Source organism: Gossypium hirsutum, chromosome D05 (genome assembly GCF_007990345.1).
Source record: "Gossypium hirsutum isolate 1008001.06 chromosome D05, Gossypium_hirsutum_v2.1, whole genome shotgun sequence".
NCBI lineage: Eukaryota > Viridiplantae > Streptophyta > Magnoliopsida > Malvales > Malvaceae > Gossypium > Gossypium hirsutum.
Window position 1 is genome coordinate 27,489,827 of NC_053441.1, and position 13,361 is coordinate 27,503,187.

At 28.4% G+C, this 13,361-nt stretch overlaps 1 protein-coding gene across 1 annotated transcript; it reads left to right on the forward strand.

Moving 5' to 3' along the window:
• The first annotated feature begins 9,655 nt into the window (after positions 1–9,655).
• On the forward strand, positions 9,656–10,491 carry LOC107903114 (auxin-responsive protein SAUR50). The gene has a single exon (XM_016829162.2). It carries the CDS (start codon positions 10,133–10,135, stop codon positions 10,379–10,381), a length of 249 nt encoding a protein of 82 aa, XP_016684651.1. The 5' UTR covers positions 9,656–10,132; the 3' UTR covers positions 10,382–10,491.
• Positions 10,492–13,361: the final 2,870 nt, after the last annotated feature.

Sequence of the window (13,361 nt, forward strand, 5' to 3'; positions counted from 1 at the left end):
GTAACACCCCATACCCGGCCTAGACGACAAGGCCAAGTCTAGAGAGTTACATCTAAAATCACACAAAACATAACTTTTGAATCTTAGTTAAAAGTCTTTTCAAAGCAAACCAGAGTTTAACAAACATAACTCGTAGTACAAAAACTAGTATCTTAACCATCATATGTCTTGAAGCTACTGGTAATAATAATAATAATGATAATAATAATAATAATAATAATAAAGCAGATAAATAGTATGACCGAGCTCCCGATCCACTGACCCGATTAAGCCTATGGGTTACTTGTAATTCAGTCAACAGAAGAAATGAATTAATGATCTTATAAAGAAACAACTATATGTTCAAATAGATTTAGGTTAGAATCAGTAAAGTCCCAAATTCGAGTTCAGAATAGAAATAGATCCAGTAGGTAAATCATTCAGTTTAACAGAACAAAACAGTTCAGACAGATAGTAAGCTAGATTATTCTCAGATACAGAGTAGATCAGAATAGATGCAGTTTTCATATTCCCCACCGTTACACACCATCTTTAACCAACCCAACACACCAAATAAGGTATTGAATACTCATCCAACCCTACACACCACACAGTGTTGGTATGACACATTCCGATAATTGCATACTAGTTACCGGATCAGAATACAGATACCAGTGATTCAGCCACTATCTCAGAACAGAACACTTCCTCATTTGCTCAATTCCCACCCAATGCAGACGCAAATTTCAAATATTAGCTAATACATAGGCTTACTCGACCGTTCAGATACACTTCATGTTTGTACAGAATAATTAATATCATTAACAGGCATTATACGTAGTACACATACACACACAGATTTCCAGTACTTAGTCTCAGATCACAAAATAACAATTTATATAGTTTAAGTTAGATCATACGGGCCCCATATAAGGCCTACATTCATTTCAAACGACGCTTGTGGCCCAAGAGAAAAAATTCACATTTTTGGTCCACACGCTTGTGTGGTTTCACACGGCCTGGATAGCTGGCTTGTGTGGTTCCACACGGCCTAACACACGCCCGTGTCACCTGCCCGTGTGGTTCTAATTCGCAAACAGTGAGTTACATAGCCTAGGCACACGACCGTGTCTTTAACCCGGGTAAACCCTGCATTAAAAATCCCCACACACGGTCTAGACACACGTCAGTGTCCTTAGCCTGTGTGTCTCCAATTTATGAACAGTGAGTTACACGGCCTACCACAAAGCCATGTGGCTCACACGATCTGGCACACGACTGTATGGTGTTAACAATCTCATTTTCTGACAACTAAAACTCGAAGAAGAAGGGGTTTTTGGTACCCACCTGATGTAATGTCGGCGCAAGGGCAATCCCGAGACTCCCACAGCCTAAAAACAATATTCAATCACTCAATTAACTCAACAAACGCTCGATTAGAGCACAAAACCAAAACTCGTCGAAGATTTCGACACAAACTTCCAATTAAACAACAACAATTCCTTTGCACAGGACAACCAAATCGCGAGTTGAGGATGTTGGGGAAACGTTATCCACGAGACCTCCTAACGGACCACAATCGAACATATAGATAAAGAATTCGGGCGAAATAATCAGAAAATCCACGTTTGACAAAAACAAATAATAGCGAGAGTTAACGAAAATTCAACAATAGAACTTACAAATTTACCTCTCGATCGATGCAACGACAACCTAGAATTCTTAATTTGGCCTGATACAGTTACGAAAACAAGCAAAAAGAAAAAGAACAAGGAAAAAAAAGAAAAGAAAGGAAGAAAGAAAAGAAAAGAGGAAGAAGAAAAGAACTAACATGAAACTAATTTTAAAATTTAAATCAAAACAAACAAACTTCACTAGGCAGCAAAATATTTCCTTAACGCAGAGACTCGAACATAAGTCCAAAAGATATACAAAAGTTTAACCATTGAACCAATAGGCTCATTCTTAATATAAAATTGCGCAGAATTAAACTCAAGTTAATAGTTCAAGAGTAGAGGTTAGTTTAGAATAAAATAACAAAACTTTCTAAATGCACAACTTGAACCCCTAACCTCAAACACATACGTAAAGTACATAGCCACAAATACATAAATTTAATTACAATAGAACCCAACAGTCAAACATTTAAAATTTAGGACATTACAAGGTACATTTCTAACGAACCATTGTACTTCAATTCACAAAACCTATTGAACATGTCTAAGCACCATATATAGTACCTAAATCCAACTGATAGAATAGATCTCAACCTGCTACAAATTTTAGAGCACATAAAAATCATAATACTAAAGAACATAATAAAGAACTTCACTATGAAAACAGTGAATATCAGAGAATTGTAAAGCTGATTTACAAAAAATTTAAAAGCTTACTTGTAATATATTATTTGATATTCAAGTTTAACGTGTTATTTGTATTTTTTTTGTCTAATTTAATATATGTATTTTTTTCATTTTGATATTTATGTTCAACAAAATTTATATATTTTAATATTCAAAGGTAACATATTTAACATTTTAGTCTTTAATTTGAATTTTAGGGTTGATTTGATGAAAGGTTTCTAATATTATTAGGTTTGAATTTTTAATTATTTTACTAAGAGAATGAATTTAGTGTTAATTGTGAATTTGTTTAATTTTATGTTTAATTTATCAAATACAATCCGATGAATGTTATTTAATTTAAGTTTTAGGGTTGATTTGATGAAAGTTAATGGCTAATATTATTAGCTAATTATAAATTTTCAGCAAATCAACTCTAAAACACGAATTAAACACTAAAAAATTAATAATGTTTACTTTCATAAATCAAAACGCATAAATTTTGTCAAATACAAGTACCACATTAGAAAAAAATGTCAAACTCAAGTATCAAATTATGTATTAAGCCTATACAAGTCTATTCAATATATAAGTAATTGAGACTTGCTAACATACTATTTCAATTACAATCAATCTTCCCTTGAAAGCATAAAGAATACCTTCAAATAATTTAAGATGTACCAAACGTTAATTTTTTCATCAATTTTGAGGTGATTTGACAAAAAAAATGCAAATTTAATGACTAAAAAAGGCGAAAAATTAAATAGAGAGCTAAAATGATATTTTCTGTAAAGTTGAAGGACCAAAAAAATCATTATGCATTTCATTTATAATAACTATATATTATAATTTAGTTTGTACTTCTTTGTATTTGTGGATGAATATGTTTTTTTTTTTTGTAAATCAATGGTGTTTTTTTCTATAAAAAAAAAGGAATTCCATTTCATTTATAATAAATCATTGGATTATATATAAAAAAATCTTTAAACATATAAAAAAATTAATTAAGCCATTGTATTTAATTTGCATCTGATTAAGTCCTTTCTATTAATTAAAATAATCAATTAAGTCCCTCAGTTTCGTCATTGACCACGTTGATCATTAAAATAAATTGAGTGACCAATCATATGATGATATGTGTCAACTTCTACTTTAATCTAATATTTTCCCTTAAAATAATAAAAAAAGAAAAGTATAAAAATTATTAATTATTAATTATTAAAAAAATGAAAATTGATATAAACTTATAAAAATTTATAAGAATTGTAAAAGATATAAAAAATCTAACAAATTATAAAAGTAACCAAAATATTTAAAATATTATAAAAACATATTAAAATTCTATAAAAATCATAAAAATATTAAAATATTAAAATTGATATAAATTATAAAATTATAAAAAATCATAAAAACTTAAGTTAAATTAGAATAGTTGATTGGACCGATTAGATCGAAACCAACAAGGGTATCGTTCTGGAAAAAACCATTAAACTAATTAACTTGAAAACCGAATAATTGAACCAATTTTTTAATTTTTATTCAATTGATCTAAATGGATCAATTAAATTAATAATCCAATAATTTAATCAATTCAACCACATGTTTAATTCTCAGTACGGTAGAATTAGAAGCAAACCAAACAATCACTGCAAGAGCATATGGAAATATGCTACAGCTCACACTATCTAGACTTACCTTGTATGCCCACTCATCCATCATTTTTTCTCTATCTTACCCACACTAGCATTCTAATATTTCCTTCTCTTTTTCTTTTCTCCAACAAGTTGTGCATCCTAAAGCTCATAAGTTCGTAATAACCATGAATCAATGTCATAATCAAAGAGATGTTTTTAGCATTTTTTCCCTTCATTTTATTAGGGTCAAATCGTTCTCCACATTGAAAAACCTGTACAACAATGTGACATGCCACCAACAAACCCCATGTATCATTAATCTAATCCACAATACCCTTTCCATATGAATATAATCCCCCTTTAATCTATTTTCTTTTTATAGATGCACAAAAATTTTATCATACTTGCTTCTATTTTCAAATGTCACACGTGTTTATATTATATCGTATTAAAGTGTCAAGGTTAGGTAACTCTACCAAATCCTTTAATAAACTAAATTTATTTTTTCTACAGTTCCTAAGCCTTATATAGGAAATACCAGAGATCTAAGTTGTCTGATTAAAACAAAAACAATATAGCATGTAAAGGGTATGATGTAAAACCCCAAAAAGATGAATAAGAACTCAACTACCTTCCTATGAGCCACCACAAAACAAATTTCGAACATCAAAATTCTAAGTAGTAGTCGTATGCAAAAACGTAAAGAACTGGCAAAACCCATGGTTAATACCACAGTCAATGGTGCATGATAAAAGATAAGCGACGTGACATGACTGTAGTATTTGAACGGCGCTTGAAATGCATTGTTGAATGCTGACCTCCTCCTTAATTTCTTCTAAACATTGTTCTTTTTCTTTTAATTTCTCTTCCTCCATTTATTTGATTGAGTAGATTTGAGCAGGATAAAAAACAGATTCAACAGCTAAAGCTTGTTCGAAAGTTTTGATCTTATTGAGTGCAACCATAGGTAGGGGGGCGAGTATCACAAATCTATCAAAATTTTATGATTAATTTAAGAGAGAAAATTAACAAATCAAATCATTTATTTTTTTACAATTACAAACATTTTAAAAAATATATTTTTTATAACTTGTATACTTTTTAATACTTTTTACTATTATTTTGAATTTTTAAATTTCAAAAAATTAATTAATTGTTAGCATTGCATCCATGTGTAATTTATATATATATGTCATGTTAGCAAAGTTAATAAATATTAACTTTTTCATTTATTTTTGAGTGATTTCACAAACTGTCTAAACCTAAGAACTAAAAGAATCAAAAAAATTAAATATAAGACTAAAACAACTTAGTTATATAATTAGAAAACTAAATAAATTATTACAAAGCAACATACTATTCCATATATCGATTCCATCTACGCCACTTGATTAAATTTGTACCTTAAAATTCCTGGAATGATTTAGAATCATCTCTTTATACTGCAAGAGAGTAATGTATAAAGCAAGAGTGGACTTGTTCATTGTCCATTGAATATCAATATAGAAATAAGGCTTTTAGGGGCTAAATTTAGAACATAAAATGTATGGTTTGAAACTAATTAATATAACACATAAAATATGTACGATATTAAAATAAAAAAAAATAAAATTCAATCATAAGTAAAATGTAGTTTAAACACGTAAATACATCATATTAAGAATACCAATAAGTGAACCCAAGTTGTGGTCTATTTGCCAAGTGTTTATCTTCATCAGAAATAGCCTAGGTTTGAACCATCACTTAACAAAAAAAAAATACTATTAATGAGTACAATTGTTTATCATGGTGTTGTCACAATTTTGAGTCGATATCGAGTTAACTTTTGGCACCAACTCAATCAACATTATTAATACTAAAAATTCTACCACATACGTTTGCATGTGAAAATTACCTACTTAGAACATAGAGGGGTGTTTAAAAATAATATAAATAAATAATAACATATGAAATATGTACAATAATAAAATGAAAAAAAATAGATTAAATTGTGAGTAAAATGAAATTTAAACACGTAAATACATCACTAAAAATTCTATCACACACGTATGCATGTGGAAACTATTTATTTAGAACATAAATTTATGTTTAAAAATAACATATAGTGAATATATAATGAAATGATCAATATATACAATTAATTGAGGTAATAAAATATGCATACTACAATTAAAATGAAAATATTATATTAAATAAAGCTTTGGTTCAATGGTAAAGATTATATTTTATTGATAAAGATAGTAGAAGTTCAAATTCAATCACATTCAAAATTTTTATTTATTTTTAAAAAAAATAAAAGATTAAAATAGCCTTGAATAATATGACTTATTTTATTACAAAGGGATATTTTTGTAATTTTCATAACCGAGTCCCAACTCAGTTATTAAATTATCAAAATGCCCTTATTTTAACAAAGTAATAAATGCTAATTTAAGGATACTTTTTTCTTTTAAATAAATATAGAAAAATTTAAGTTTACGATGAGATCTGAACCCAAAACACTAAAAAATGCACTCTCCCAACTTTACCATTTCAACTAAAATAAGATTTAGTTTATAAGTGGATTCTTAATAAATATGTTCCATAATTATTTTCACTCATACTTTTTTTTTCAATAAAAATACATAACATTTTATAAAAAAATACATACAAAATTATCAAAATATATTTACTTTCTCATTTCCTAACATGATATTTATTTATTAAAATAATACTTTTATAAATAAAATAATTTAAAGAAAAAATATGAAAACTTAAGCAGATTCAACAACCGTCATGTTCTAGTTGAGTCAAAGATTTACATCCTATGACTGAAAAGAGTAAAAATAAATATCTTTAAGTTATTTTCTAGAACAAATTTACTTTGTTTGAAGTTGTGCTTGCGTTTGAGATTTGTGGTTGGGTCAAAGACTACAATTTTTTTCCTTTATCCCAATATAAACATTGTCGATTTTTTTTTTTAATTTCTCTTCCTCCTTTTATTTTATTGAGTAGATTTGAGGAGGATAAAAAATAGATTCAATAGCTAAAGCTTGTTCGAAAGTTTTGATCTCATTGATGGCAACCATAAATTTTACGATTAATTTAGGAGAGAATGTAAAAAATAGAATGTCGGTAATGACAATATATTACAAAGAAAAGAGAAATAAAAATAAAGAACACAGATTTTTACGTGGAAACCTTTTTGGAAAAAAATCACAGAGGAGAAGAAAATTTACTATGTCGAATTCGAATGATTGCAAGAGAAATAGACTATGTCTATTTATAAGCTTGTAAAACCATATTCTAATAGGAGTGTAGTAAGATTGAAACATCTTATTCTAATCAATATCAAATAGATGAAGTTTAATAAGGTTTTAAAAACCTTATTCTAAAATAAAATAAAAGAAGTATAATGCTATAAGGATTTTATTTTTATTTTATTTTACCATCGTATTTTATTTAAATAAGGATTCGGGTCACTTAGTTCTAACAGAGAAAATTAACAAATCAAATCATTTAATTTTTTTATTTTCTCTTTAGAGCTTAAATTTGGATTTGACATTATTCTTGATACAATATTTTTTTTTTATATTTATAGTATTTTATATTTAAAGTTTTTAAAATTTTGACTTTATTTAAAATCACATAAAATGTTTAAAAATAAATTTGTCTTTATCAAACAATCCAATAATATTCAGTAATAAATTTTAAGTAATATATCAAATATATTTTATAACTTAAATTTAACAATTAAATTTTTCGTATTTAACTTTTCAATACTGAAAATTTCAATTCACCAAACAAGACATTAATTCAATATTTAAACTTTGGGTACAACTTTAGAGCTTATCAAACAGCACTTGAGTTTAATTTTTAAAAAAAAATAATTTAATAAAAATAATTCTTATAAAATAAAATAAAATAAAATAAAATAAAATAATTATTTATTTTAAATTATAACTTGTAAATTGTAATTGTGGTATTGAATTATATGGGATGCAGGCAGCCCATCTCTGTGAATCTCAGAACTCTCCCCATTGATTCTAAAAAGGTTCAGTTTCAAGGCGAAGGCAAGACCCATTTTGATATTCCTAACTTGCATTTTAGACGTATCACAAATCAAAATGAGGTCATTCAATACGATATCATTTAATTATTTCCACCAGTTTTGACCCGATTTTTTAAAATTTTATATTCACCTCCAAATAATAAACTATGGCTTCAGCCCTTCAATTTTAAAATATTAATATCCCTCCTATAGTCATCAATGAACCAAGTAGCCTCTACGACAGGGATGAGCGTCATCAGGATGGATCCAGGGGTATGCGGGGCGGTATCTTGAAATTTTTAGATTTTTAAATTATATATATAAATTATCATGTTCATATTGTATAATATTTGTCTTTTTTAGTCAAATTAATTCGTATTTTTACCAAATAAAAATGTCTCATTCGCTATGAGTAATTCTAGTATGTTGAAAGAAAATGTAAATTTTCTCAGCACATTATATCTTTTAGGAGGTTGATTACAAAAACAAAAGCTAAAAAAGCCATAAAATGTCACCAAAAATGATAATATAATTTTGTATATATAATGCACAAACCGACAACCATTAGCATATATATGACAAATTAAATTTCCATAGTCCGCTTTCAGTTCCATCACTTCCATGTACTATCATATGACAAAGGATCCATTCTTTCTTTTATCGATACCATGTCATGTGTACTGTATCAGAAAAAAGTGTTTTCAGATGGATGAGTGAATTGATTACCAACTTGCTGAGCCTAAAACCAAAAGCTGGTTACAGCTAGTGCTCAATTCCACGTTGGCCTCCTTTTGGATTGATTTCGAAGTAACAATTGTTTGAAGTTGACGTGTACATATAGACATGTATGCTAAAATAAATAGGATGGCCGATGTGTCAGTTAAGTTGGAGCCCAAATAACCGACATGAACTTCAATAATTTAAAGTGGGGTTGTAGTTCGTTTTCAAGCCCTCTAAGACCTTATGGCAAGTTTTTGTCATTGGTAAATCATAAATGTGGTTTTTGAGTTGGAGGAATGGAGGGTATGCCAATACCAGAGTGCAAGTGAAAAGAGCTCGACTCGCTTTCTTTCTCTCAATGTATAATATTCTCCATATTTCTTTCAGACCTTATCTTAATTTCATGAGATATGGGAGGCACGTGGCTTATATGAACTCTGCAGCATGCATGAACGCATAAATCTGTTCATATGATTAATGTATTTAATTTATATTTATCTTATCAAATCATTAGTGCAAATTACATTAGTAGTCATTTAACTATATTTTTTTTATCACTCAACTATGGAAAGTTAGAAAATAGTCATCCAATTATTCAAATTTTTTTCACTATCCGACTAACGTAAAAATGAAAATGCCAAAAAATCCAAGATAATTGAGTAACTAAAAAAGATGAAGCTACAGTTAAGTGATCATTTTTCATAATTGAGTGATGAAAAAACATAATATAAATACAAATAAATATGAATGCATTTCGTATACCAATAATCTACCACGTGGCCTACACATCACGTATAAGTATAACAAGTCTATTTTGCAACATGAAATTTGCATGGAAGAAACAATTAGCAGGACAATTCATGGAAGAAACACGACATCACGTGTTTTGAAACTATGTTAAATGATGTGATGTTATGAGTTGAAAATGGTTTTTAAGGAAGTGCTCAACGTATAAATTTATTTATATTTTGATAATGTATAAAAATAGAAATCCATTAAACTTAAATGTAATCCATTTAAATACCAAATAACAAAAAACAAAATAACTCTTCATGTCTAAAAACTACCCTCAGTTTAACTTGCATGGGATACTTTTCTAAATCACAGCTTCAATACATTAGCAACAGTTGTCCCGGGGATTTAATTGTAGCTAGAGAGAAGAACAGTATAATCAAAATCAATCCTTACTTGTCTGCCTGACCCTCCATCAATCTCTGTCTCTCTTTCTCTCTCTCTTAACACCAAAGCTTTTACATCCTTATCTTCCATTATAATGAAGGCAAGCCAAACCTCCCAACTTCTCTATATATATACTGTAGAGCATTCCCTTTTGATTAATCCAAACATCTTTCATTTTTTTTTCTATTGAATACATATATGTATCTATAATTCATTCCCACACTTTTCAGTTTTCTTTTTCTCGAGTGATGATGCGAAAGAAGGTAGAGGTTGATAAAAGGAGTAGAGCTCCGAAGGGCCATTTTGTGGTATATGTAGGCACTGAAATGACAAGGTTTGTAATTCCCACATCGTTCCTCAACAACCCTATCTTCCAGCAATTGCTCGATAAAGCTGCAGAAGAGTACGGATTCAATAACCAGAACAGGATTCTACTGCCTTGTGATGAGTTTACTTTTCAAAGCCTTACTAAGTATTTGGCCAAGCAATGTCCTTAGACATCTTTGGTCCATTTTCAGCTCTTGACAATAGCTTAATCATGGTGATGACAAAGTTTGTATTTGTCAAAACCTTGTGTAATCTGTTAATAAAAATGCTCAACTCTTAATTTTCAATGGTTAAAATTCAATTCATGCATAAAAATAAAACATCAATTTTATCTGGTTTGCTATTAGACCGGATCAGGCGTATCAATTATGATTACTTTCCTATATTTCAATAAATGAATTAGCTATAAAAAATAATTACAAATATTTATCATTTAATATAATAAATAATTTTAAATAATTATATAATTAATTAGAATATTTATAAAAAAGTATTATGATACATCTTATTATTTTATTCAATAAAATTACAAATTCATATTTGTTTAATAATTTCATAAAAATAAAATATTTTTTCTATTCTCACATCGCCGCTACAATTTCCCTTTAATCCAAACACATAACTCCACCGTGATTTTAATCTCAATAGTACACCGAAGAGCGTTATACTTGTCAGTGTAAAAGGATATGGGTTCGAGCACACTGAAGAGCATTTAAATAGAAGGATAATATATTCCAGCGCATTCGAACTCACGCCTACATTAACAATAATGTTGATGCCAATAGAGTTAAGACTCAACTGGCATAAGTAGTTATTGACATTTGTATAAAAAAAAGAATTATAGTATATTTTATTTTTTTTAGTTTATTTAAATATGTTAAATAATTAACTAATTTATAAATTTATCTTAATTAAATAATTTAAAAGGTTTTAAATAAAAAATTTAAAATAAATTAACTAAATGAAAGATATATTTAAAATAAGGAAATAAATAAAAATAAAATAATTAAAAGTAAAAAATCAAAATGAATCTAAACAATGGTAATATTGGAACAAGGTGAAACTGACGTGAAGGATCCAACCTGTTATAGGGTCAAAGTGGTAAAAGAAAATTTCCTCCATGGAGGAGGGTTATACCAGCCGAAGCTTAATGCTCCAGTGGAAAAGAAAAAGGGGTGGTGAGGTGAAGCAATCTCACCCTTGTAATCCAAAGGCCTTGTTAGTGTGTAAAAAATACTTTTTACCGATTAGTATTGGAGGAGTGGAAATGCACAATGCACAATTCACTTTAGAGAGAATAAGATTTAAATTTTGAAGATAATATTATTGAAATAATAACTCTAAATCCTACTTATAAATTAACTCGAAACAATTAAAATTAAAAATAAGTTATACATTAAAAAATTTATCAATAAAGTATAATTTTATTTTTAAAAATAATTTAATAAAATAAATCAAAGCATTACTAAAATGTTTGGGTGAAATGTTTGCTCTGATAATAAAAACGCAGGAATAAATTGTAAAACTAAAAAAAGAGGACACGCAAGAATTATTTTAGCAATTCAATAAAGAATCATTAATGGCTATGAAGCCACACAAAATAATAATAATAATAATAATAATAATAATAATAATAATCCATTAAGTACTAAAAAGTAGAAGCATTAATATAGATTTAGACAACCTCGAATTTCCTGGGATTTTTACAATCATAATGCTAACTTTATGTGGATCCAGTGTCTTGTTTGGAAGAGTCTGTGGGCTATCAAGTATCAACTACACCTCTCTCAAATTTTCTTGATTAATAGCTTTATTTGCTCCGATCAAGTTCATACTGTGAGAAGAATCATTCCACCAATTTATCTGTTAGTGTCGGTGAACTTTCTAAAATTGTCCTCTCAATAAAAAGTGTGAGAGTTGCTAAGAATTATCTGGCTAATTTAGAATCTTAATAGCAGCAATTCGCAAGATGCATTAGACTTTTATTGATAAGCAGAGGGTTCAAAATTATATTTCTATCGCACATTACATAGTTTCCTTTCCCAAAGAGACTCCCACCAAGATTACAAAATCTTTTTTATGTGCTCAAACATCCATATTCTCAAGTGATCTTTTTATTTCTATCAAATCTGCAAATAGTGAACAGTTAAGGGCGACCTATTCCAACTTAATAGCTTCATTGTAAACTATACTCGTCTCACCATTCTATCTGGTGTCCTCCAAGGCCTAACTGGCCCTTCTAACGTTACCATCATTTTTCTAGCGTTGCTCATGTTTCCTATTGCTACTAGAGCTGTTGTTTTGTTGTTGACTTGCAACTACCTCTAGAGGATCAACTTTGTAACAACTCGATTTTCAGTGGTATTGAAAAATGTAGTTTCAAAACTCCATTTTCGTAAATCGGGTTCATAAATATTAAATATGAATATTTACAGAGTTGGTGTAAAGGTATAGTAGAGTTTGGTCTGGTAATTTTGTTGATTTAATAGTTAATTTAGATGTAGGGACAAAATTGTAAAAGTCCAATCACTATTATTTTTAATTAGCCAAATGTTCAAAATGGTAAATGAAACATTTTGTTACATCAAATAGTTTTTTTATTAATGGTGATTAAGGTTTAAATAATTAATTTAGGTTAATGAAGATTTAATCCAAGTATAAAAAATCAATTTGTGCAAAATTGTCCTCTTTCTTTCTTCTTCTCCACCGCCTAATCATTAAAACCTAAGGGAAAAACCATTTTTGAAGCTCAAAGCATTTGACCCTTGATTGGTAGGTAAATTCATGTCATTTTCTTGAAATTTTTATGTTTTTTATGTCAAGTGAGCTTGATTGAGCTAGCTCATGTACCAATTTGTAAAAATATTAAAGTTTTTAAAAGTTTTCATTGTTGATTTCTTGAAGAAATTGGTATGAAATTGATAGGTTTTAATTTTAGATTATGAAAAGGACTAGATTGTAACGTTTAATTGTTAGTTTTATACATAGGAACTAAAGTGAATAAATGTGAAATTACTGTGAAATTTTGGTATAAATAGAAAACAGAGGGTCCCTAGTGAATGTAATTGAAGTTGGTTTTTAAATTAAGGCTTAAAACTAGAAGTTATGACTATTTTGAATTTAAGGACTAAATTGAATAAAATGTAAAAT

Bases quoted from the DNA above. Each gene is read 5' to 3' on its own strand.
- LOC107903114 (XM_016829162.2), top strand. From the start codon at position 10,133: ATGATGCGAAAGAAGGTAGAGGTTGATAAAAGGAGTAGAGCTCCGAAG.